Source organism: Lontra canadensis, unplaced genomic scaffold, assembly GCF_010015895.1.
Source record: "Lontra canadensis isolate GAN:19392208 unplaced genomic scaffold, GSC_riverotter_1.0 scaffold53, whole genome shotgun sequence".
Taxonomy (NCBI): domain Eukaryota; kingdom Metazoa; phylum Chordata; class Mammalia; order Carnivora; family Mustelidae; genus Lontra; species Lontra canadensis.
In genome coordinates, this window is record NW_022631047.1 from 12,431,928 (window position 1) to 12,459,309 (window position 27,382).

Below are 27,382 nucleotides of genomic sequence, written 5' to 3' on the forward strand. Positions count from 1 at the left end.
CCCAGATTCTCTGGTTCCTGAGCTTGGCCTCCCTTCAGGCTACAGGTAGCTTCCTGTTCTAGAGTGTTCTTGGTTAGCTCACATCCTCCCACCTCACCGCTAAGTCCCTCTTCCCACCCCCTGGGGGGTTGGCAGGGAACATGCCCTTGGACCAGGCCTGTCGTCATGGTGGCTTCAACCAGGAGCTGCCCTCTGGGGGCCTGCAGCAGCATCTGTTGCTCTTTGGATCTCCCCTTCCAGTGTGGCCTCTCATGTCCACCCCAGAGCCCCAAGAACACAGCCGGGCCACTGCTTTGCTCTCATGTGCATTTATTGAGCGCCAACAGAGTGCGTGGTACTATGCTCAGGGTTCAGAGCCACAGTCTATCAAAAGGAGACCAGAGCTGGTACAGAGAACGTTTCATAGCTGCTTAACATCTGTAAGGGATGGGGAAGGGGGGAAACTAATCACAAAACAAATTCCTATTCGAAAGCAACAGAATCTCCTCTGAGAGTAATATATATTCTACGCACACGCACGCACGCACGCACGCACACACACCCTGAATGAACACAGACGTATACCCACGTGGTTGTATATGCATGCATATACAGGTGGTGTGGGCAGAGAAACTAATGGGTCTGCTGGAGGCGCGCACGCACGCACGCGCACGCGCACGCACACGCCACCGCACAGACAGATGATCTGGCTTAGCTATCAAAGACACTACGTGTCCAGGTTCTAGTGAAGCAGTCTGTCCTAGATGCCTGCAGCATGCAAAACTTGGAGGTTCCGGAGATTCACAGTTAAGGAGGACAATGGGTATACGTGTGCACTTTTCCATCCTCGGGGCCCCAGCCCCAGCACTGGAGGCTGGTCTGTGTGGGCGACAGCAAAGCCTCGGTGAAGGGCTCCCAGAGCAGAGCCGGGGAGCTGGAGGCTCTGTGTCCCGTGGCAGGGCCCACGGGAGCCCTGGTGAGTTCACCGATCTTCAAGGCAGAATTTAAAACTCTGGTTTTCGAGCGTGGAGTCCTTGTTACGGAGCCGCAGATGGAGGGAAGAGTTTCTCTTCTTGCTCGCTCTCTGCAGCTTCCCACGTGTGCTAACGCATTTTGTAGTCATTAGATACAGATGTTTCACACAGCTGTCCCTTAAAATCCAAATCTACCGTGAAATCGAGGTCTCGCTGCAAAGGAGGGGCGAAGGGTCCTGGGGTTAGGGTGGTCGGGAGTCGCCCCCCCGCCCCCCCGCACCGGCTCCTGCCTGTAGGGGGATGGGTGACTACCGTGTTTCTAAGATTTTCTAGCGAAGGGGTTCCCACGAGCAGCCCTTGGGAATCTATTCTGGTGTCTCATTATCCTGACAGGAAGTGCTTTGATTTCCAACCTAAACCCTTCCTGTTATAATACAGAAAGAAGTGTTCCCTCTGAGTTCATCCTGAGGGAAAACAGAGTGGGGTGCTTGAGTCTTCCCTAGCACAGCACTCAGAACGTTCTTCAGACTCTTTCAACCACAGGCTCGCACCTGCGGTTACTCAGAAAGAATCACACAATCGCCGACCCACCAGGCCCACTGAAGAAAGGCGATCCGAACATCTTCCAGGCCAGCAGAAGCTGTTATTTTCTGGCTTGGCTTGCTCTAAATGAGCTGTACCACAGCCTCTGTGCCCAAAGACACCGGATGAAGAACTGGAAACTGTCCTTGAGGCTGAGAGGCCAGAGCTGGGCCTGGAGAAAAATCTCTCATCCCTGAATGTTAAGGGACCATAGCTAGAGGCCTTCAGTGACACCTAGTCTGGCTTTCTACTGCCCCTCCCCCAGTACCTGGTCTGTTGGTACACAAGGCACTAGGGCACCTGGGCAAGGGGGTCCTGGGAGCTGCGGGGAGCCAGCTCTGTGGGTCCCTTCCTCTCTCTGACCCTGCCCCAGGCAGAGATGGCTTCAGCACTCACCACATTTTTGGCATTTGGCTTCATGGATATGGTCCCATAGATTTCTTCCCCCCTCCGGACAGTGAGGTAATCTTCTAAGTAGAAGACAGTCTGCTTCCAGTGGGTGTAGGGGGCATCGGGGGCTGAGGGGACAAGAACAGGGCAGGTGGGAAGGAAGGGTCACAGGAGATATCTCCAGAAGGACTGAGGCCGAGACCCTGCCTAGAAGTGCTGCGCTTCCTCTGGGATTCACTGAACCAACACCCAGCACTCTTGCAGGTCAGGGCCCAACCCCCATAGCCAGCTGCCCCAGAAACCCTCATTCAGCCCTGGTGCTCTTGCTTCCATCGAATTCCCATCTTCTCAGAGCTCCTGATCTTCCAGGGAATCAGCAGAGAAAGACTGGTATCACAAGTTCATTCCAAGGGGTGGGATGAATATCCTCTCAGCAACTGAACTCATTAACGCAGATGAAACTCAAAATGCTACTGTTTTTAATTAGTTCAACAGAAGGAAGATATTCAAGCAGTGTAACAGGGAGATTTGTAGGTAAGCCATCCTGGCTCCCCTTAAGTGACATCATGTATGCAAATTCCATAACTAAACCCATGTCCCACCGACAGCCCATTCTATACACAGCTTTCCTTGCCTCTTCTCTGCCCCAGAACTAAACCTAGTCTCCTTGACCCAAGCCTACTGTGGGGTTTCATCAGTGTCCTCCTAACTGGATCAAAAAGAAAAGGCATGGGGTGCCTGAGTGGATCAGTTGGTTAAACGTCCAACTAACCAACCAAGGTGAGTTTAGCTCACATCATGATCTCAGGATCATGAGATAGAGCCCTGTGTCGGAACCCATGCTCAGCAGGGAGTCTGCTTGAGATTCTCTTCCTCCTTCTCCCTCTGCCCTCCCCTCCTCAGATAAATAAATAAATCTTTAAAAAAAGGAAATGTGGGATAATTCTCATCCCACAGATCCACCACTAGTACACAGCCCACGCCTCCTGCAGGATCCCAAACCAGACCAATGCTGGGGCCTTCCCTGTATTAGTCATTGAATCCCATCTAGCTTCTCTCTCGACACACTACATGCTCAAGAGCCAAATGAGGGGTCCTGCGTATGGGCCATCTTCCTCAGTGCCTCAGTAGGCTCTCCCTTCCTCATTCGTCAAGGTCACTTCCTCTGGGAATCCTTGCCCAAGGCCCGCCCTGGGCTTATGTGACCACAGAGCCTATCACACTGCAGTGCAAAGGCCTTTGTCTTTTCTCAGCTGTTTGCTTCCTCCATTAAGACTGCAGTTTCTATGAGGACAGGTGCCAGGCCAGGCTTCTTTACTGTGATATCTTGGCACCTACACTTGCTAGATCTGTAAGTACTGAATAAATGAGCGAGGGCAAAAACCCAAATAAGTTTGTTATGCTTCAAGGTACCATAGATGTTCAATTCCAGTGGTGGCTTTGAAAACTATAAGTAGTAGAGGAACCCATTTTAGTAAGTTCTTCTTGGCCTGTTAGGGTCTTACCTTCCTCCACCTGGATGTAGGACTCCTTGATACTGATTTTCTTTTTGCTTAGGACCAGAGCTAAAGATGAGAAGACTTGGGAGAATATAATAAGCGCCTTTCAAATACTTCAGAAGCCATCATATGGAAAGTCTCATACATGGCCTTATATATGGCATTTGAGGCAGAACAAAGGCTAGTCACTAGAATAACTAGAATGCAAATTTTTAATCCATCGGGAAAAATTAGGGCTGTTCTGCAATCGTCTGAGCTACCCAAGGTCCAGCCTTGAGGTGTGCCTACAACAACCACTAATAGGATTTATCATGCGTTGAGTTAGACCAGGTCACTTCTGAGATCTTACAAACCCCAAGACCTATTTAAATGGTGGTGAAGGGTCTGTCTTTCTTCACCCTTTGCAATAATCTGGCTTGATCAAATGTCAGTGGTTTGGTTAAAGACTTGTGTAGCCTTCAATGTGTGCATTTGGGAAATCAATGCAAACTCAAGGTCATGGTGGGGGAAAAGCAGCCTGAGCACTTAGAAAGAATCAAAGGAGGATCATGAATATGCAGTCTGTGCCTCTCAGATCCTAGATCCCCAAACATACCAGCCTTTGTGGCCTCTAAGCCATACTGCTATCTACGGAAAATGTCCATCCGTCCCAGCACCTTCCCTGCCAACTACATCTAAATAAATGGTCAAAAGATAGTCTCTGGTGTGTGTGGAGAATGGCAGTTTATGACTGACAGCACTCTTGCCCCCACTTCCTCCTACACCAGCTCAGACAGGTGTCTCTCCTGTTCTTAAAGACCTTCAGGCAAGGAGACTCAAGCAGCTTCCTTCTGTCACCTAATCGGATGCCTTAGGAGAGTCCCAGGGATTTCACCGCTCAGGGTTGGCGACCATCAAGCCTAGGTGTGTCTGATGGTTGTCCAAATGTATACCAGGCTTGGGTTGGAGGAAAGTGATTTTTTTCCCCCTTGACATCAACATCAAAGTTTGAGAACCTCCCCAAACATTTCATTTCTGTGACGGGTCCATTGGTTGTGGACTAATTATCTAAACCAGGTTTCAAAAATACTAATTCTCCATCGAGATGTCCAGGAGAAACTGATTACAATTCAGATGTCTCAACTCTACTCTTAGAAACTTGAATTCAGTCATTCTGGGGGGACGTGAAGGGGGCAGACTTGCCAAGACTTAAACATCTCCCCCCGGGTGTTATAGACACACAGCATGGCTGAAATCATGCTGCGAACCCAGTCTTTGCATCTAGTAACATCTCTGGATGGGCAAGAGTGGAAAGGACATTTAATGAGGCAAGAGCAGGCCCAGTTTCCACCTCCCCATTGCCATGTGTTTGCTCTATGACCCTGGCACGCGTTTTCTACATCTATAGAATGTGGGGTGTGATATTTATAATCCTTTGAGGATTAGATGGGATGACAAGGGGAAAGGGGATACAAAGGGTGACCATAGACAGCTCCAGGTTGTGGTTTAACTATGAAGAGTTCTCCCTTTCACTATGAAAGTGTCCTTAATTGAAAGATCAATTATACGGTCACTGTACAACACACTAAGCCAATGTGAGGGTATTGCTAAGCCATTATAATATAATAAGCCATTATGATATAATTCCAATATCATCACTATGGGAAGTGGTAGATATCATTTTGCTTATCCATAATCTATGGTGCTGACCTGCAAAGATACGCTGCCTCAGTCTAGGAGTGCAGAATGTCCTAGGGAAGCATCTAGAATGGTGGCAGGTGCAAGGATGAGCATGCAACATGGGGCTGTGGATGACATCTAGAGCTCTCATCAGGGAATAAGTCCCTCCCTCCCTCCCCTGCCCCAACTCTAATCTTCAAAATCATGCACCTGATTTTCAGTTTTCCCTGTTATGAAGATATCTTTATACTCTTAATACCCTGACCCCACACGCCAACCTCCCCTTTTCTCCCTCCCCTTCCCAGTTTCTCTGGGCTCTGGATTGTGAACAGCTTTTGTTCTATATTTTGAAGTGAGTGTGACCAGTGCTGTCCCCAGCAGGCACTCCTTCACTCAACAGACATCAATTCAGGATGTTTTTCATGTGCCAGCTATGGTCCTAAATTTGGGAAACAGCAACCTGTACAGCCTTGCCTCCCCTTCACATCCTGCAGCCTCAGTGAGAAGGCACTCAGGCCACTGGGTCATCCTCATGACCAAGGACAAGGACGGTAGAGCTCAGGGGGTTGGGGGGACGAATGGCAAGGGCCCCTCCCAAGAATTCTTTTCCCGGTGCTTTCAGAAAGGGAGTGGAATCCTGCTTTCTGTTTCACTTCCCGGTGTCCAAGTGCCTGGTAGCTTTTCCTGAAATTTAGAATATTTTCTAGCTATCAATTTGTAATATAGTCCCTAGAGAATCAGAAGCTTTTTGGAGAATGAAAGACTATGCACCAAGAAGTTTCTTTGACCTGCTACAATGACTCATGGTCACTGGATGTCAAAGCTGGAAGGGGCTGCTAGGCATCTCAGTCCAGCCACATCATCTCACAGATAACAAGCCAGAGTCCCAGAAAGTAACCTAATCAAGGTCCATCTCCTGTATCTGGCCATCCTACCTGGCGGACTCCTGGAAAAACAAAGACTCCAGCCCAGGCCTGCTTTCTACTCAAGCAACTGCCCCTCCACCCACTCCAACTGCCCCAAGGGTCCCAGTTCCCACATCCTGCCCCACCCACTGAGGATGGGGGGGGCAGCCATGCCCGCTGGCGGGCACAGCCTGGAACGCTGGCCTCCTGTGCCCATTTGCAACAGCTTCTGCCTGGAGCTGCAGAGAGGAGACGCCAGAGCCATTAACAAGGATTGTTTTCAAGCTGCACACCACGTGATGTGCTCTCGAGTGGGCCCCCCAGAGCCAGCTGTGGCTGGGCTGAGACAGAAAGTTCGGCAGATAATTGATGGGAAGGTGGCACATACAGCAGGCTTCACTCTGCATGAATTTTGAAAATAGCTGAGACTAAACAATACAATGTTCTGACATACACATACATGTGATCAAACTTTCTTTAAAAATAGCAAGGGGATAAGGGGTACAAATTATTCGGAGTAATGTTCATCTAGAGGCTATATGGGGGGGTGATGGGATGGGATGGAGCATCCGTTTCGTTATGTGGCGAGCTCACAGGGATTAATTATGCAACTGTGAATTAACTTACTTATTCATTATAAATAGCATCATTATATCCATTAATAATGTAATTCAGGTTAATATTTATATTCTAATTACTAGTAATAGTTCATTTCTTGATATTAACTAATGCATTTACATTCTAATAACAGTAATACATTTCTTTCTAGTTACTAGTGCGTTCTAGTTAATAATACTTTATTTACATTCTAGTCACTGAGTTAGTGGTGAGTTCACAGATGTTCATTATATTAATAAATAAACAAGCAAAAATTGGACAGTGCCTGACCCAATGATGTCATGAACCAGGCATTAGGGTTAATCTAATTCTGTGCATCTGAGGTCTTCAAAAACAAAAAACAAATACTCTTTTCTGGGTGGTTGGAGTACAGAGAGTCTGAAATGCCCACTGCCAAACCCACACTACCTGGTAAATATGTATGCCATAGTGTTGGAAGCAAAACCCCCTGTGGTAACCCCCCAAGTTGGTTGAGGAAGCAGATAAGCAAATTATTTCCGCTGATCTCTAACCATATGGGGATGCTGCAGCAAGAGGGACCTACAATAGCTAGAAGGCAAAGACCTTGAGGAGAAAAAAGGGCATATCACAGTAAGGATATGGATTTATCTTTCCAGAAAGGCATTGACCATCATCTTGTTCAAGCAGTCATGAACAGGGGCAGTAGTTCTCAGACTGATCTGTGTATCGCAGTCACCTGGAGGGCCCCACTCCAGAGTCTCTGACTCAGAAGATCTGGGGTAAGTCTTGAGAATTTGCATTTCTAACAAGTTTCCAGGTGATGCTGGTGCTGCCAGCCACAGACCACACTTTGAGAATCTCTGTACCAAGCGTGGGGAACAGAAGGCTGTAGGACATCTGGGTGACCTTTCAGACCTAAGTTTCTGGGGTTCTGTGCAAAAAGGAGTCTACATAACACCATAGTTGCAAAAAGACAGATGAGTGAGCTCAGACCTTGATCTATACCCCTAGTCTTTGAGCCTAGGAAACACAGTCCTCATCATCTCTCTCCCCGGGACCTGTGAGGAACTACATTGGGGCTGTGACCACAGAATGGGGCAAAACAGCACCAGTGGGTTGGATGGAGACTTGAATGCTGGGAGCAAATCCTCACCATCCCTCTGCCCAGGGCTGACCTCTTTGATTCTGAATTTGAGATTAAACAATCCTTCATATGGGGGCATCTGGAGTGTTGTCCTTGCCACCACAGAGCCATCTCTGGACAGGGGTCCAGCAGGCTACCTGCTTGACCTCAAGAAATGGAAATAAACTCATGGAAGGGATAAGGGAGTGCGATGGGCTACAAGCTATAGGGCTGGATCCTAGGTTTTACAAGAAGAACTTTTTCCAGAGCACCCCTAGTACTCTTCCTCGTCGCCTACAGCAGGGCAGGCCCCAGGGGAGGCATCATCCTGGAGAGAGTAGAGGCAGGCCCAGCTGCGATGGCTCCAACCCCAGCTTCTAGTCACCGCACGGTCCTCAAGCAGGCTCCTGCTCAGCCCTCCCACTGCTACCATGCTGCCCCACTACTGTGGGGGAGTCTGAATCTCACCCACCCTTCAAGGTCCAGGTAAAACCTCCCTTTCCCCTCCTGACTACCAGGAAGGCCATCTCACCTGCTGCCCCTCTAAGAAGGGCAGTACCTGAAAATGACCCAAATTGGGGGGTCTCCGGTTTTCCCCAAGATGGGGGGTACCATCCCTGCCCTAGATGGTGGGGACCAGCAGATTGTGGTCTTGGTGGTCAAGAGACACCAGTTCTGGAAAAAACCCTTCTAGGAGGGGTTAGAGAAGTCTTCTGCCCCTCTGTCCACAAGTAAAAGAGGATCACTGTCACCAGGGCTCCAAAAAGTGAATAATCATATCCTCAGATTCTTATAGAACCCACTCACCCCTGCCACATGCAAGCTCCCTCGCCCCCAACGACATGCTCCCACCTCCCGGGAGGACTTTGCAGGCGTGATCAATAGGAATATCTTCCCAAGGGCAGGACTCGGATCTTGATAGACTCATTGGACAGAGATGTGTTTAGGACCTACTGAGAGCCAAGCTCTCCTCTAGACGGCAGCAGGAGAGAGACTCAGGAGATGTGACCCCAGCCCACAGGGAGACTGAGAATTGTGTAAAAAGAGTGAAAATACTGACTAAACAATGGTACATCTGGCACAGGAATCCCATGTAGTTGTCTCAAAAAAAAAAAAAATACACTAGCTACACCTGTGAGGCTGTGGAGGGTTCTCCAGGGTATATTGTTAAATAAAGACAAGGAGGCAGAGGGCTGTGTGTTTCGTATGAGCCAACCGGTGTTTTAAAAATGGTGTAGTTGGGATGTGGTACTATACTTACCTAAGATGCCACCCATGGGCGAGCTGGGCAAAGGGTTCACAGAACTCTATGTACTATTTTTGCAACTTTATATGAGAAGTATTTCAAATAAAAAGCCGAAAATACAAAGGTGTATATAGGTATGCAGGTGCTTCTCCACCATTGAAATGTTTGGGAAGGATACAAAAGAAATCGTTAACATATGTCTCTGAGCCAGAGTTGAGATGCAATGGAAAGAGAACTTTTTCCTTGACTTTTTACACTTTTTTTTTTTTTTTTACAGCGCCATGACTGACTGACATAAACACAGGATATTAGGGAGCCCCAAGGAGGAGGCCTAGCCTTGACCAGGAGTGGAGGAGGGCATCCATTAACAGCTGAGGTGGGAGATGAGGCCTGTGCTGGAGTTGGCCAGGCGAGGGGTGGGATGGAGGAGGTGTTTGGGGCCAAATTGTGTCCCCCGCAATTCATGAGCTGTGTCCCTAAGCCCCTGTCCCTCAGAATATGACTGTATTTGGAGATAGGGCCTTTAAAGAGACTGTTAAAATAAGGCCTTTGGGTGGGCCCTAATCCAGTATGGTTGATGTCCTTGTAAAAAGAAGGGATGAGGGCACACAGCAGAGGAAAGGCCATGTGAGAACGCAGAGAAGAGGAGGCCACCTGCAATCCAAGGAGAGAGTCTCAGGAGAGACCAAACCTGCGCATACCTTGAACTTCCAGAACTGTGAGAAATAAATGTCTGTAGTTTAAGCCACCAGTCTGTAGTACTTCATTATGGCAGCCCTACCAGACAAATACGGGAGGAAGGAGATGACAAGAGTCTCTGACAAGATCTTCCTGTCCCCATGACGCACATAGAACAGGGGTTGGCATGGGCAGAGACAATGGCCTAGAGACTTAAGAAGCCTTGCTAAGCTCAGGGACTGCAAGGTGCTTGGTGTGACTGGGCTGTGTGTGCAGTGAAGGGACATGGTAGGAAGGCACAGCAAAGGAGGGGCAGTGAGAAATGAGGTGACAGAAGTGGGCTAGGGCTGGGTCATGGAATCCCCACTTACCAGGCTAAGAAATTTGGGCTCATCTGCTGCAGGAAATGAAACACCTCTGAAGCTGGGCCGGGAGGGAGAGCACAGATGGTCTTTGGGGAACAGTGTCAGGAGCTTAATGAAGGAAGGATTAGGGTAGAAGCAGCAAAGAGAGGAAGGAGACAGGGAGACATGGGCTCCCTAGGTCTGCAGCCTAGGGAGAGACCCATTGAATCCTGTGGGAGAGTGAGGCAGTGAAGACAGGGAAACCTTACTCCACTCTGTATTCTTGCCCCTTGCACAAAATATGCTTAGTAAATGTTCAATGAACAAATGTGCCTTCGAAATGGGGCCATCCGCCTCTGCCTCTCCCTGCCCAACACGCACTCTCGGCTCTGGTCTTACCATACCCACTTCCATCTACCTTCTCCTTTGGCAGCCAAAAGCCTGGGGAAGTGCTGGAGAAGGCTTACGAGATGCCAGGCAAGGACTCCCCCACCGCCCCACTCTGGCCCCAGGTCCTGCCCCCACAACAAGGCCAGCCCCTGCCACTTCTGCAAAGCCTCTACAGGGAGGCAGAGGAGGGTCTGGAGTGAGTGCCCACAAAAGGCTCACCTGTGGAAAACCCCATTTTCTTGTGGCACTTGGTAAATTCAATATTAAAATAGGTGACCAGGGCGTGGACATAGTCATTTCGCTGTATCTGCAGGCAGAAGGCAGATGTGAACGACAGCTCTTCCGTCTTCACCGTATAAATGTCCACTTCCTGCAGCCCGGAGGAAAGAGAATGCCAACAGTTAGCGCCCCCACCAGGTCTGGGTCTCGGTCAGCCGCTTCCTTCCCTTGGAAGACCACCCACAGTAGACTCTCGGGGTGGGGGTGGGGTCATTACCTTCGGGGTGGTTCCCCAGTTCACCCATTGCCCTCCCAGTGACCTCCTCCATCCTTTCTATGGTGGGGTATGCTCAAGAAATGGTGCAAACACATTTGAATGTGAGGGGAACAGAATTAGGAAGGTCAGCCTTCTGGGAATGGGAGGGGAGGAAAGGGGAGAGGGGGATGAATGAGACAGAGCTTTCCTGAACCTAACTGAGTGGCCTCAGAGCAGTCTAGCTCAGCATCACTCCCTTCCTCTAGTGGTTCTCAGAGTGCAGCCCCAGATGAAGGGCATTAGCATCCCCTGGATACAAATTCTGAGTGGGGGTGGGGTGGGGACGGCAGCTCAGACCTCTGGGATCAACACAGCGATCGATTGGTCCTTTTTCAAGCCCTCCCAGGGATTTGGGTGAACCAGATTCGTCATTTCCCCATTTTTTGATGTTCAAGTTCTGAGCAACAGGAGACACTAAGTATTATCTTGGGAGTGAAGATAGGAGCCCAACTACAATTACAGGCTGAACTGAGGAAAGTTCTGCTGACCATCTACACCTAGCCTGGATGAAAGAAAGAGAGAGAGGGGGAGAGAGGGAGGGAGGAGGGAGGGAGAGAGAGAAAGAGAAAGAGAAAAAGAGAAGAAGGAAAGAAGGAAGGAGAGAGAAAAAGAGGAAGGAAGGAAGGAGGAAAGAAGGAAGGAAGGAAAAGGAAAGGAAGAGGGGAGGGGAGAGGGAGAGAGGTGGAGGGAGGGAGATGAAGGGGAGAAAAGAGAAAGGAAGAAAGAAAAAAGGGGGAGAAATAAGTAAGAATTTTTCAGTTCTGAGTGGGGAATGGAAAACACAAAGAACTAATAATTTTAACAATTTCAGCTGGGAAGTAGCTGAAAATCAATGTTGCGTGGGGAGCAAGTATAATGAAAGACAGTTTGCAATGTGCTGTTCTTTTCTGTGTGAAGGATGCTGACCTGCTGTTTGCTGGCTCCGGTGAGACAGGGCAAACCTTCCAAGAGCCCTAGAGGCATCCAGACAGCTTTCTGTGAGGTCTAAGGAAGCTTCCCATTGCTGGATTTGTGTAGCAAGGACCTCTGTCCTGAAGACTGTAAGAACCAGACAGAAACTCTTGTGCCTGGACTGGTTCCAAGGGGGTTCTCCTGAGACCCGGATGATGGAATATGTTGGGGATAATTAGGAGAGGGGTCTGAAGGTGGGGAAACTAGAGCAGGGAAGACACAGAATGATGTAACAGAAATGGCTTTTATCTCTGCATATTTCTAGAACAAATAAAGAGCAGACACAAAGCATTCCAGGGACTTGAAAGAGACAGAGGAAGAAGTTTGGTCAAGGAGGCAAGTCCGATCAGAGCCCTATTGTGGTTTGTAGTGTGGAGCCATCATGTCCTCTGGGGGAAGCTGCAGATCTGATGTGTTGGTTGGGAACAGGGTAGAAATGCAGATGTAGGGAAATAGAGAGCCTCTTGGTGATGTCACCTCAGATGCAGGTTTACTGTGCTTCTAGAACCAAGGATGGGGAACAAGAATCAGGGGAATGGGAAGCCATGGGTCAAGCATGCAGAATTTGATGGGATTAGAAAACCATCAGTGTGAGAGCCCCTTTGGTAGCCTCCCTGGGGGGTGGCCATCTGGTGCTGGCTTGAACACCTTTGTGGGACTGATGTGCTCACTACCTGCCAGGCAGCTGATTCCATCTCCTGACATCTCCAATGGACAGCTCCCTCTTCAAAATGAGTGAGGAGAGTACCCTCTAGTCTCTGTAACTTCCACCCATGGCTAATGCCTCTTCCACCTCACAGAGGCCCCCTAAACCTTTTCTTCTCCAACATAAACTGTGTTTGTTTTCTCATTCACTTCTCATAAGTCATGATTTCTGACTCCACCACTCTCCTTGTTTGGGACATACTTCTAGCAGCTTCTGATCTCAAAAAGCACTCTGCTGGCTCAGACAGCACGAAGTCAGCCAAGCCCCCTCCCTTCACCACATCCTCACTCATGCTCCTTTTTCCTTTTGTCCTGGTCACTGAGTGTAGGGTCCTCCATTCTATGTCATCCTGCTATGTGTGGTCCACGGCACCTGTCAGCGTATATGACGTTCCTTAGCCCTCCGGCCACAGGCTGCCCATGGTTCCTTCAGGTCCACAACCCAGAGCCAGATGTGGTTAACCATGTATGTTAATGGCATCAGCATAGTCCACAAGGCTTCCGGTGCCCACACTCACCGACTACCATCTCCTTCTTCTCCAGGGCCAGATGACCAGGCTCCAGGCTCTTTCCAAGGTCTTTTCTTTTTCTTTTGGTCCCTCTGCTTTCAGCCTTGCCTGATCTTTCCATGGGTACATCTGGCTTGTCTCAGCAGCCTGCTCCCTGCCTCCCTGCCCCCACCCACATCAGACTGGAGTTCAGGACAGAGACTGCCCATGATGGGTCTGTGTATTCCCACTGTGTAACCTAGCACTTGACAGTCCTCAGTCTTCTCCCTACTGGCCTCCCTGCTCGACAGAGCTCCTGCCCCCAGCCCCAGGCCTCTTCTCCAAACCAACCCCCTAATCCCTCAGATCCATTCAGATTGCACTGCTCTCTGAATCCAAAACCTTACATGACTCCATATGGCTTACCTACAGATCGTGGACCTGTTGGCCTGAACACAGACAGTGAGCCCCAAAGGTAGGCTCTGGGACACATCTGGACCTGGCTCCTTTCTCTGGGCAGCCCCCTCACTTCTTCACAACATTCAGGGCATGTGCTCACACACACACCATCCCCCTGGATTAGGAGTCCCACCTCCCTAGAGTCCTGCTCCCAGACCTGTATCAACCACCGTCAGCTATCAACTCCTCTGTTAGCTGACAGGGTTCACGTCGTCCTACAGACATTTGCATCTTAATAGGGACCCCCGAAGGAGCAAAAGGCTTCGAGACAGACGTGATGAAGCTGTACATTAGAATGGTGACAATGGAGGGGCACCCGGCTGGCTCAGTCAGTAGAGCGTGCAACTCTTGGGTTGTGAGTTCGAGCCCCACACTGGGCATGGAGCTCACTAAAATGACATGACAGGACATGACATGACATAAAATGGTGACAATGGAGGCAGCTGATTTTTGGTAATAGTGGTGGAGCCATCTGCGAAGGTGGCCCGCTGTGGCTGGGCTTCAGAGACGCAGAGGCCCTCAAAGCTCACGCCAACCCTCCTGTCAGACCCAAAGCCTACAGAGCCAAACCCTTTGCCCTGGCTCCCTAGGGCCCAGAGCCCTGCTCTGGAAGGATTTTGTCTTCCTGCTCCAACAGCGTCTCTGACACCGCAGAGGGCCTCCCGCTGACTCGGCCTCAGGGAAGCCCCAGGAAGCGGAGGGTTCTGGAAACATCAACTGCTCAGAAAAGCCCTGGCCTCCATTATCCCCACCACTAAATAACGTTACAAATGGATGTCTCAGAGCAGAAGTCTGGTCAAAACAGAGTCTTAATTATAATAAAGTGTCACACTTTGCAATGTTAATAGCGATGAAAGTAGCAATTAAGTGTGTGAAGAAGGGCAAGTGTTTTCCCAACAGGCTTGGCAAAATGTTGCTTAGCACATCCGCAGGCAAGCTGATGGAGGGGTTCTCCTGGTTACAGAAGCATGCACAGACCATCCTTACCCTTCCCAGGGAAGAGAGAAAGAAGGGGTGCGGGCAAAGGAAGGGGGGCAGGACCTCAGCTTCGAGCTCCCATCCTGACGCAAACTCATAGGCCCGGAGTGTGGGTGCCCATCTGCGTCCCCTTCCCCAAGTTCTGTTGCTTTGCCTCTGGTTGCACTCAGATATAACCAAGGGAAAAAAACCTTGGTGGGAGTGGGGAGGCCAGAGTGGCCTTGCGGTGGGGGAGAAGCAGGCCAGCCCACCACGCGACCTGCAGTAGACCCAGGCAAGCACAGTGGCCATGCCTACCATCAAAGGTGGAAAGCCCCCTGGGGCCCCTGAACATTGAAACAGTCATGCCTTCGGCCAAGGCCATGGTGCACAGATGCCTAACAGTTCCATAAAACTGTCCCATGTCATTTGGGCAAATTCAGTTGCACCAGTTTGGGGGTATATTTCCCTGTTTCTTGTTTGGGGAAGGGAGAGGGAGAGGCTTCAGGGACCATAGGCTGGTAGGAGAAAAACTTAAAGGACACATTTGCTTGCAGTTGATCCTGCCTGGACTTGGAACTGGCCAAGTTAAGAAGTAGCGAGAACCCTGTCAACAGAGAGCCAAAGACATAGACTCCCAGCTATACCTCTTAGGCAGAATGTCATAAGAAGGAGGCATCAGCTGATGAGCTATGTGAGGCTCAACTAGTTTTATTAGTCCTTGGAGGTCCCTTCTAAATGCCACAGGGACACTAGGGACCAAGAGTTGTGTTTCTTCTTAGGAGGACTGTGCCCACCAACAAAGGACAGCTGTGAGCCTGGCAGAGCAGCAGTTTACATCAGAACTTCAGGAACCTCATCCCCAGGGGCACTGGACTCTTCCCCTTTATCCACTGCAGATGCTGCTGGGCTCCAGCCCAATACTCCCCACAAAGAAGTGACACGTCCAGGACCAGAGCCCGCAGTCTGTCTCATTAAGATGGAGGCTGGCTGGGCCAATGAACACTTACAGAATGAACCCAGATTTTTACATTAAAAAGTTAGCTTCAACCATATGAAAGTGATGTCTTTTCAGATTTTAAAAGACCAAGTATCAGTAGTTTATATGGTTCAACATAATATATTAGTGTCTATAGATGTAAATTTGTAAGAAAGGGCTGGAAAGAGCAAGCCAACATGTGAACAGTATTACCTCCAGGAAAAGCGTGTGTGGGGTTGAGAGGGAGGGAAGGTCAAGGGGAGCTTTTGTTTTCACTCTATCAAATTTGATATGTTTGAATATTTAATAATAAGAATACACGGAGGATCATTGGGCCAAGGATGCTGGCCAGCTGTTCTTCATTTGCACGGAAGAAAATCTTGTCAGGAAAGCTGTTAGAGCATGTGCAAACAAGACCACTCAGGAAGTGAAGAGTGGTGGTGAGGAGCTCTGTCTGGCCAGGTCAGATGTGCGCTTGGAGGAGGGAGTGTAATGCCGATTACAGAGCCGTTGGAGGGATTGGATTGCTTCCCCAAGAGGGCCATCCACCTCTGAATGGAGGAACTTGCCCAAACCTGAGCATACCCTCCTGCCTCTCCACTGATGCCCCCTCCCCCAGGCCCTTCCCCCTGAATCACTGAGGGATGTGACCCGACTCCCTCCCTTTAGCTGTGCCCCCGTGGAGTCCAGTGGCTCTCTCTGTGGCTCTGCCTTGTGCGAGCATCTTCTTTTGATGGGCAGTCACCTTGGGGTGCCAGGGGATCTGGCCAAGTTGGCCTTGCCTCGCCAGGCCGGGGTACTCCAGGCCCATGGCTTTCCAGGGTGGCACAGCTGGGTTGCCAGCATGCCTGGGCCCGAGCAGGAGGAGTCTACAGACCTTTATTAAACAGGCATTGGTCACCACTTGCTTTGGATCCACGATGTCCACCAAGGGCTCCTTCATGGCAACATCTCGGATACAGGTCATATCAAAGCCATAGACATTCTCCCACCCTGCGAAAACAGAGTGAGCCATGAGGCCAGCAGCAGGACCCCCAGAAGTCTTCCCAGCCCTCCAGAGTGCTAGAGCACAGTATCCCCAAGGGGTGGAAGGGGCAGCCCACATTCCCCTGAAATCAGAATAGAAGAATTGCTCATCGAGTGGAGAGCTTGGCAGGATGTACAGATCCCCACTTGATGGTTAGGAAAACTAAAACTCAGAGAGGCTGAAAAACTTCTCTAAGGTCACACAGCTAGAACACCACAGGATCAAGACCGGAATCCAGATTGCCTGCCTCTTCCTGGATCTATTTTCCTTCTCTCTGAGCCAGCAGCATCTCCTACAAACTCTTATCTGGCACCCACATTTCTATCTTGGTGCCTTTGCTCGGCCATTCTGCACACTTAGAAGATCCATCTCTCTCCCTTCTCCTGTCTCCACCCACTGAATCTTCAGCAAAGCAAAGAGAAACATGGGCTCTTAAAATGATATAGACTAGTTTGAATCCCAGCACCAGCACTTACTGACTAGGCCCTTGTGCTAATTCCCTAACCTCTCTGAACCTCTGTTTTCTCAACTGCAAAATGAGGGGGGAGGGTGGGTCACGGGTCTGTCTTTCTCACATGCCATAATGTACTCACTAAGAATCCATCCCATAAGAAATATCCCCCAGGTAGTGCACAACCAACCCAGTGGTGCTCATTGGCCCCTTATGGCTGCTCATAAGATGCTTTGAGAGGGAGAAAGATGTAGGATGCAAGGGTGGTGAGTGAAGGAATGCACATCTGATGGCCTAAGACCATTCTTAATTCATGGCAATCATTGTTACCATTGACTGACCACTTAGCTCAAGCCAGACTCTTCATTTAATCTATCCAGCAACCTCCAGGGGATACTTCCATTGACAGTCAATGAAATAGGTTGGGGGAAGTTGGCATCTGGCTCACACACAATATCTGGGTCCAGATCCTGCATTAGGGAGATGGAGGAGTTAGGGCTCACTCTAGCTTGTCCCCTGATCCTCAGCTGCACTGACCCAGTTGTGACAGCAACCAGGAACGCAATTTCCTCTCCCAGTACTGCAGAGAGTGTGGCCTAAGCAGCAGCTTTAGTTACTGAGCAGCTGAATCTCATTTGTCTGTTTATGCAGATGGGTCTAGAAATGCATCGAAGGAGAGATGCTTTTCTCTAAAATCTTATAGGATTAAATTTCCTTTTAAAATTTGCATCAAGCAAACAGTACCTTTGGGAACTATGTTTCTGTATGTTTAAGAGAGGGGGTGTGTGAGGAAGGAGGTCGGAACAGTCAGTGAAAGCTGTGCTTCTTTGACTCCTTTCTAAGGCACACAAAGACCTTCCTCGGGGAGAAGAGGCAGAGAAAATAATCATCTCCCAGAGGGTGAGCACTTGCGAAATTCTGGCTTGAGGATAAGATGCCAGTCATATCCATTAAATCACATGAGGTTGGTGCCAAATTCCCAGTTGAAACCTGCATTTGGAGAAGGAAGCTGCTCGGTTGGCAATGGGACGTGTTTCAGGGGAGACCCCCTTCTAGAGTCTGGAAGTCCCTGGATAAAACATATACACTAAGCACACTGTCTTCATTTAAAATCCTTCCTTAAGATATCTGCTGCTGCCATGTTCCTGCTCCTTCTCTCTCTCAGCCCTGCCTTAAGTTGAGGCTCAGGGCACGTGTTGGGCAAATATAGAAGAGAGTCTATATGCATGATGTTTAAAGACCTGGGCTTCACACTTCAACTCTGGGCTCTGCCATTTATTTGTTATGTAATATTAGCAAAAATTTAGCTCTCAAAGAGTTGGTCTCTTCTTTAAAATAGAGATGATGATAACCACAGCTACTCTATTGGGTTGTCATGAGGGTTAAATGTGATAATATAAGTAGAGTATGTAAGGAGATGCCTGGAACATAGAGCAGCTGATACACAGTGGTTGTTATCATTATGTGATTTGAGCTCTGGCTTTGTCACCATCTGAGCTGCGTTACCATGGACAGATCAAGCCTCTTCTCCAGGCTTGCATGTAAAGTGAGGAGTTGGGTTCAGTGGTTCTGTGCTCCAGAATCATCTGGAATGCTTTTTCAAAAATACGAATTCCTGGGCCCATACCAGACCTCCTGAATCAGAATCTCCAGATTTGGGATCCAGGAAGGTGGAATTTTACAGATCTATGTAAGTAGGGGTGACTTACATAGTGACTCAGTCAGTCAACAGTCCGACTCTTGATTTCAACCCAGGTCATAATCTCAGGGTCATGAGATTAGCCCTATATCAGGCTCCATGCTCAGTGGGGAGTCTGCTTGAGATCCCCCCTCTCCCTCCCCCTCTGGTCCTCTTCCTACCACATACACATGCTCTCTTTCTCACACTCTCTCTCTTTGTAAAAGAAAGAAAGAAAGAAAGAGAGAAAGAGAGAGAGAGAAAGAAAGAAAGAAAGAAAGAAGAAAGAAAGAAAGAAAGAAAGAAAGAAAGAAAGAAAGAAAGAAAGAAAGAAAGAAAATTCCCTTACAGCCAAGAAATGATGAGCTTAATACCCCCTGCTTTTGTGAAACCTTTCCTAACTATTCCCAACTATGGGATTACTTCTTTTATATCCTCAACACCTATAGCCCAGTATCTAGCACAATACAAGCACACAGATAATGCTTTTTAAATTGAAATTCATTCCCAAATATTTAATGCTCTACACTGCTCTGCAATGCCCAGTATTTTAGTTACATTTTCAGAGGTTAATTCATGTTTTTCTTCCCAGCTAGACCACCCTGCCTTTAGTTATTCAAGAAAAAGTTTACCCAGGACATTAAATTTGTTTTCTCTTTTTTCTGCTAACCATTTATTTCCCACTAGCTCCTTTAGCAGAAGTGGAGCAGGGATGGGAGACAACACTAATCCAACAGATTTTTGTTGTTGTTGCAACTCTGTCTTGCTTATTGACTGAGTGAATGTGGAGTGAGGGCCATTGACTACCAAGAAATACTGTTATTAATCTTCTTATTTGAATTTAAACAATAACATCAGAAGGACCTGTGATTTTATTTATGGATTAAAAACAAACTCTCAGAAAGGACTGCACTGTAGCACAATGAATGTAACTAAAGCAACAGCCAAGCCCCAACCTATCATTATGACAGACTAAATTGACTCAAATCCCCACTCTAACAGCCTGGCAGAGAAAACACATACTCTTTTCTGGGTATAACTATTGTGCATCTGTCTCTACTGTTATTTTACTGACATTTCCCAGCATTAAGAAAAAAATTACAAGATGGATGAAAAATGAAAAAAACATGAGCCATGATCAGAAGAAAATATAATCAATAGAAGCAGACTTAGAGATAGCTCAGGTGTTGGAATTATCTAATAGAGACTTTAAAGTACCTATAATAAAGAAGTTAAAGAATCCAATGGAAAAACATGCATGAACAGATGGAGAATTTCACTGGTGAGATGGAAACTATAAAATGAGCCAATGGAAAGGCTAGATGAAAATCACAGTATCAGGGGTGTCTGGGTGCCTCAGCATCTGCCTTTGGCTCAGGTCATGATCCCAGAGTCCCAGGATCAAGCCTCGCATCGGGCTCCCAGCTCAGTGGGGAGCCTGCTTCTCCCTCTCCCTCTCCCACTCCCACTGCTGTGTTCCCTCTCTTGCTGTGTTTCTCTCTGTCAAATGAATAAATAATACCTTTAAAAAAAGAAAAGAAAAGAAAATCACAATATCAGGGTGAAGAATCCTTTCAATGTGCTTATTAAAAGAATGCATATATCAGAGGAAGGAGTGAATAACTTCAAAATAGGTAAAAAAAGATTATCCAAACTTATACACAGAGAGAGAAAAAATACAGTACCCAAGATCCATGGGACAATATCAATCAGTATCTAACATACATGTAATTGGAGTCCCTGAAGGAGAAGAGAAAGAGAATCAGGCAGGAAAAAGTATTTGTAGAGATAATGGCTGAAAATTTTCCTGAATCAATGAAATCATCAACTTATAGATCCAAGAATGCTGTAGAACCCCAAGCGGGATAAATACAAAGGAAAATACAGCGTAGACATGTCAGCATCAATATGATGAATATCAAAATGAAGAGAAAAATCTCAAAAGCAGTTGCAGAAAAAGAAATATGAAGTACTGGGGAACCAACTTTACGTTTCACTGGAGAGAGCTGGAGCTGCATCCTCCTCCCCCACCCTGGCCCCACAGTTTCAGTTTCTCCACTAGGGTAAATGGCACTGCCTATGGATGGGTTAACAGGAAACAGAACAAGTGCCACGAGGCACTTCTTACAGTTTCTCCTCTAGACAGAAGGGAAGGTGTTTATAATAGTTTCATACATTTTAGTCTCTCAGGCACAGGCAACTCCTTGTATAAAATAGGGGAGAGAGGCACCAGGATGGCTCAGTCAGTTAAGCGTCTGCCTTTGGCTCAGATCATGATCCCAGGATCCTGGGATTGAGTCCTGCATCAGGCTCCTTGCTCAGCGGACAGTCTGTTTCTCTCTCTCCCTCTGCATCTCCCTCCCACCCCCAGCTTGTGCTCTCTCTCTCTCTCTCTCACTCACTCTCTCTCTTTCACATAAATCAATACAATCTTTAAAAAAAAGTAAACTAAAATAGAAGAGAGCCAGAGACTAGAACTCTGGGTGTTAGGGATGAAGGTAGGAAAGAACCATATGGAGAACAACAGAGCCCTCCAAGCGGTCCTGCCTTTGCACTCCCCATTCTGGGCTGCACCACCACTGACACCACAGGAGGCCTTCCTTTTCATCTTCTTGTGAGCCAGGAAGCTGATGTCCATATCCCTGACTTTCAGCAGGTTGGAGATTCGTGTATTGGGTCAGGTTCATGTATTGGAGAGAACACCTACCACGCTTCTTTCCAGTTTTAAGGTTCTATAAATCTCCTCCATAGTAGAAATGTTAAAAAATGATTGCTCCTCTCTCTCGTGTTTAAACACTATGCCTTGAACATTCCTCAACTGCTTATTTTTACATCTTCATTTGTTTCTTCATTCATTCACTCAACAACATGTGTTTTGTGAGCCTAGTACATGCCAATCATTTGCCTCTCTTTCTCTGTGTTCTCTAGAAGTTGGTTAGCAAAATGAGGGCAACTTCTGTGTTTCACTCATTTTTGTGTTTCCATGTTGCATGTGGTTGAGAAAGAAAAGGAGAGAAGGGAGAGGGGAGGGAAAAGAAGGGGGAAAGGGAGGAGAGGGAAGGTGAAGGTCATGGAAAGGAGGAGAAGGGTAGGGAGGAAGCTGTTTTATAACAATTTACTTTATGAAAGAGTCTGGGCTTGTCTCATTCTCCTGCCCCACTTTAAGATTTTTCTTTTTTAGCCAGTTCTTGAATCAACTGAAATTTGCTTACAATTGTTCCCTTAGCAACCAGCATCCTTTATGCTTTACTTTGGTTTAAAACTCAGAGTAACCAAAATCTCTGTTTATTTGAAACAGATTTCTAAACAGACTTGCTTCCTTTACTAAAAACAAAAACAGATCATTAAAAAATTTTTAAATGGAAAACTTCAGTTTTTCAAATAAATTTTAAATGTATGTTTGATTTTTATTTTTTAGGTCTGGGGTTTTGGGGGGGGGGGTTTTGGATAGAAGACTCCAGAGCAAACACTTCACAAGAAAAGAGGATTTAAATTTTTAAAAGCTGATTTAATTTTTTATTTCTTTCCCAGAACCTATCAAAATTGCAGTGGGCAACGTAAGATTAAATCACACGTTTTCCAGTCCTGGACCAGCACATGAGGAGCATCAACCACCCTCTCGCACCTGTCAGGGTCCATGCATCCCTCTCCAGCTCCAGCTACCTTGCTACAAGGTGCGTCTGCCACAGGGGCCCAAACATAATCCAGAGAAAGGAGGAGGGTTAGGTACATTGGCTTTTAGGAAATGAGGAAGTCCCTTAAAGAGCAGTGCCCAGGGTCAGGGCTCAATAAATATTTGTGCATAAGAACGAAGAATGCACCTGAAGTTTCTCTTCAAAACATGATTTGGTATAGTTGCACATCCAGAACTCCAAAAGCAGCATTATAATGAAGCTTCAGGGCAAAATATGTCCTATTTATACATACATTTGATCAATGCTCACCATTGAGTTGTTTCTGCGATCTACCGTGAGAGCACATCTGTCCTAGATTCTGAGCCACTGGAGGCCAACAAGCTTGGCAGTCAGGCTCGCTTACCAGAGCTACAAGCAGAAAGGGGCTTAGTGATGTGTTCAGTGCCTAGGTCCAGTCTGATGCCATGTACCTCCAAGAGCTCTCACATCCTTTCGTATACATTATCTCACTTGATCCTCGTGTATAGGTTTGGTGATATAACCAGTGAGGTCTCGTGTATAGGTTTGGTGATATAACCAGTGAGGTCAAAGGAGTTAGGTAATTTCTTCCAAGTCATCCAGGTAGGATTTGAACCCAGGGCTGGCAGACTTTGAAACGTGATCATCTAATATAGGCTGCTCTCCCTCCCCCTGCTCATCAAATGTCAGAAATGACAACAGACTGGCTGAAGGCAAAGGGCACAGAGCTTTGCATAACTGTCCCGCTTCTGTCATCTCCTGAACCTGACTCTGAATTTTGTGCTGTCATGTTCTATTTCCAGAAGAGTGTGAACACACACACCAATGTACACATTCCATGGTGCAGTCTGACTGGGGAGTCATGAATGGCGCTAGCAAGAATTAGATGGCAATTGGGTGACTCAATGGAGCAATGATTTGTCGAACTATCAAGTCTCAGCCTCTCGGGGCAGAAGGCGCTAACCATGTGTTCAGTCTGTGAGCCCCTCTGCAGTGCTCTTGCCAAGGAGGGTTTGATCACTGCAGGGACAGGAACCCCAAGTCTGCTGACTCCATTGCACTGTGTGGAGTTCCTGCTTTGGGCTGGCCTGTGTGTGTGCTTGCCTGTGTGAGGGGTTCTTTGCTCCTTTGTCATGTTTTCTTCAGGCTGAGGAGACATGGCTGTTTCTAAGTGATGAAAACACATTTGAGGACCTAGCCTGTGTCACTGAGAAATGCTACCCTCTAAATTTAAAAGAACAAAGCATCCTTTTCAGACCAGACAAAACATTGGAGAGGGTTTTGTTTGTTTGGCTTTTTTCCCCCTAAAAGAACAAATTCTCAGCTAATAAAGCAGTATGAATATAGGTTTGGATGTGAGTCCCTGACAACCCATGTGCACACGTGCCCATATGCGTATGTGCAGAATCTCCATCCCTCCCCACCCCCACTGCCATCCATTTCCCCAAAAGAACCACAAAGAAGAGTATATTTTTTACTTAATGTAAAGAAAGTCACTATCATTCCGATAAATTCAAGTAGCATGCAGGCAGGATTTAGAATGGCAGAGCTGGCTAGCGACCCACCATTTCTGACACCTGTGGTGGACTTTTGGGATAACCAAAACTCCACAGGCTCCCAGCCCCCTGGCCTGATATTCCCTACAAAAAATCAGCTTCTGCTGCTTCAGCTCATTTTTCATTCACATTGCATTCATTCTCTCACCCCAGGATATGTCTCTTAAATCAATTGTGTTGCTTATTTTCTCTCTGTAGCCTTCCCACTCTTGGGACCAGGGGAAAACACTTAGAAGAATCCAGAATAAGTCACAGGTAAACTCCTCCATAAGCATAGGAGCTGTATTCATGAGACAGGATGCTCATCTCAGGGCCACTGTAGTACCTCCCACCCCAAATGTGAGAAAGAAAACAAAAAGCCATACAAAAACTTAAAAGGCAACTTACAGTGGATTTTGAAGTCCTTGTACTGTCTGTCTTCAATTGCTACCACGTACAAAGCTGCCCGGTCTGGAAACATAAGCCCTCCAGGTTTCTGTTGATGAATTGTGGGGAAATGGGTCTCGTAATCTATTCACCTGACAAAGACATCACATTTTGAACTGCACATAGAGTCACCAGACAGGCACCCCCTTGCCAGCATTTCTCATTCAGCAGACTGTCACCTTGGCCAGGGTTAGGGCTAGGATGGCAATGTTCAATTTTTATTTGGGAGAGGGGAAAATGTGAAGGACCTAGGTAGAGATCATAGGGCAAATGAACTGGGGCAAAGGTAAGTTCAATGGGGAACAGTGAAAGGTGATAATGACCCTTAAGCTTGGACAAGCCAGAGACAGAAGCATGCTCAGCTCTCTGGCAGAGAAACAAGTCCTAAGTACCTGTTGACCAGAATAGATTTTTGTCTTGACAACAGAAAATGGGTGTTGATTATAAACAGAGGCCAAGGTTAGACCTATAGAACAATGTGGCAGACATGCTGGACCTGGGTGCCATTATTCTGTCCTCTGAAGCAGATCTGGTTTAAGGAAAGGGAGAGGGAGAGAGTGACCTTCCAGCCCAAGCCCTTTCTGGAGTCCTCGTGTTCTTCCTAGACTGTCGGCCGGGGGCAGAGCAGCAGGACAGCCAGCAGACCAACAAGGGCACAGCATGCAGGACACTTACCAGCCACTTGTCCCTGGCAAAGATGACCGTGTTGAGCATTGACTCATAGAACAGACAGTAGCCCATCCACTCGCTGATGATGATGTCTACTTTCTCCACAGGCAGCTCCACCTCTTCCACTTTACCCTTAAATATGGTGATGACTGGAAAATAGGAACCCCACGGCCACACTTTGCAGGGACCCTAGCCTGGAACCACGAGCACCCCACATTAGGGCCAGACCTACAGGTCTTAGCCCTGTTTTTTTGTTTGTTTGTTTGTTTGTTTTGTTTTTTCCTAGCCTTGCTCTGATCCTGCTTTTAGAATGCAATATACCTCACCCTTCACCAAGCTACTAAAGAACTGCAAACTACTTGCATGTTTTCTCCCTGAAATGTACGGGGCATTGACTATGTCCTGGTCCTGTGCAGAGCCTGTGATCCTTATCATGTCATCTTCCTAGCGACTCCATGAAGTAAGCACATTATTATTATTCTTGTTTAGAAGTGAGGCTTAGAGGGGTTCAACGGTGGATGTAGAAGTAGAGACCAAGTCTAATATGCTATGACTCTAACACCGTGATCACGGTCCCCATCCTATTTTGGGCCACTATGATGGTTCAGACCCAAAGGGTAAGGATGTTCATGTCCAGGGCTCACCTCCCAGTAGGTTTGGGAGGAAGGCAACTTGGGGTCTTGACAAGAGCATGGGCTCTGTAGTCAGGGGTTTAAGTCCTGATTTTCTCATTATTAACTATATGACTTTGCACAAGTTACTTGACCTAACTGAACTCTGATTCCCCAGAAAACACCAAAGGAAAGTAGTATCTATTTAGTGGGTAGTTGAACTGATACGATGAAATAGCAAATGTGAAGTGCCAGATTCAGAGCCAGGGCTCAAGGGAAGGTAGACATCACCTGACATTTCCCCCCTTCCTGACCAGTGATGGAGAGGTGAAGGGCATAAGGCCGGGACCACTCTCCTGCTCTTAGTGACCTCTGCTCATGAGTCACTTCCTAGACCTTCCGATCCCTCCAGGGCAGAAGTTTCTTAGCTGGGTTTTTGATCATCTGACACAGTCATACACATAATTTTGGAGTCTCTTTTTGCATTTGTTGCTCTAAAGATCACAGCAAACACTATCTTAGATGATGTTATGAAATCGACAGGTGATATATCGGTTGGCTGAATCCATCCGAACATTTCTGCTGAAAGGATACACATATTCATGCTCTGAAATTCTCTTTCTGCACCATCTTCTGAAAAATCACACCGTGCCTGAGCTTTGCTGGGAAAATTGAACAATAGCTTGTACTCAGGAATGAAAAAAAAACAAAAAACAAAAATATGTACACACAAAGAGAACACATCTGTCCTGAATCTGAGCTTCATGAAAATTAATTTGGATTAGAGGCTCCTGCATGACAAAGGGCAAACAAAACAAAACAAAAGGGTTTTGTTTCATGTCCTCACATTGGATAATGCAGGTGAGGAAGTGCCCATTAGCAGTTTCTAATGATGATTTTGCTCTCCAGTACCAGCGTTTAATCAAGCCTTAATCAGGTAAGTTCTGCTCCGTAAGCAGTCAGACACTTTGCAGACGTACCTTGGTTCTGATCACTCTAGAGTGAGGCCCAGACTTGTGTGGCAACTACTTGTAGAGCCCTACCCCTAAGTGGTAAGATCAGGAAGGCCTAGTCTTCTCCAAAAGTTTCAGAAGGGGTGGGAGGAATAGGTGTCAAAACTCTGCTCCTCTGGGGGTACTCCACAACCCAAAAGCAGGAAGGAAGTGGGCAGGGCCTGGGATGACTCACAAGGGGACAAAGTAAGAGATTTTTGAAAATGCCAAGAGAATGCCTAACTTATTTCTCATCCTGAGAAAGAGCTGACAATTAATGCCTGCCCCACCTGCCTCATTATTTGAGTGCAAAGCCTGGTTTGTCTTACTTTTGCAAATCTTTATTGTTGAAGAATAACTGACATATCATATTATATTAATTTCCTGTGCAGAACACTGTGATTTGACATTGCATATGTAAATTGCAAACTGATCACCACGAAAAATCTAGTTACCATCCATCACCATACAAACTTGGTACAAATTATTGACTTTATTTCTCATGTGGCACATTCCATCCCCATGACTTAGTTATTTTATAATTGGAAGTTTGTACCTCTTAAATGCCTTCACCCTTTTCCACATCCCCTACCCCTCCTCTGGCAACCAGCAGTCTGTTCTCTGTGTCTATGAGTCTGGGTTTGGTTTGGTTTTGTAGATTCTACTTCTTAATGAAATCATGCAGTCAGTATTTATTCTTCTCTCTCTGACTTCTTTCACTTATTGTGATGCCCTCAAGATGGACTCCTTTTCTTCTCTCTTTGCACATTCTTTGAAGGCTCTTCCCTAATATCTGCTTCTATGTATGGGGCTATAGGTCTGCTCCATCTCCTACGTTAGATCATGATTTCCATGTGGCTCGGGAAGGTGTGTTCTCCTGCCTGTGGGACCCCACAG

The 27,382-nt window shown here is 47.2% G+C and overlaps 1 protein-coding gene across 2 annotated transcripts in view; it reads right to left on the reverse strand.

The window, feature by feature from the left end:
- Positions 1 to 295: 295 nt before the first annotated feature.
- PRMT8 (protein arginine methyltransferase 8) overlaps positions 296 to 27,382 on the reverse strand; it is a 99,845-nt gene continuing 72,758 nt past the window's right edge. The window contains exons 5-10 of one of the 2 annotated variants that reach the window (XM_032874854.1): positions 24,889 to 25,031; positions 24,175 to 24,262; positions 16,300 to 16,415; positions 10,568 to 10,718; positions 1,932 to 2,053; positions 296 to 1,166 (exon numbers count right to left, since the gene is read on the reverse strand). In XM_032874854.1, the coding sequence (XP_032730745.1) occupies positions 1,083 to 1,166; positions 1,932 to 2,053; positions 10,568 to 10,718; positions 16,300 to 16,415; positions 24,175 to 24,262; positions 24,889 to 25,031 (704 nt within the window). In that variant the 3' untranslated portion in view covers positions 296 to 1,082. The remainder of the gene's footprint in view (positions 1,167 to 1,931; positions 2,054 to 10,567; positions 10,719 to 16,299; positions 16,416 to 24,174; positions 24,263 to 24,888; positions 25,032 to 27,382) is intronic. The other variant, XM_032874855.1, reaches the window with a different exon arrangement.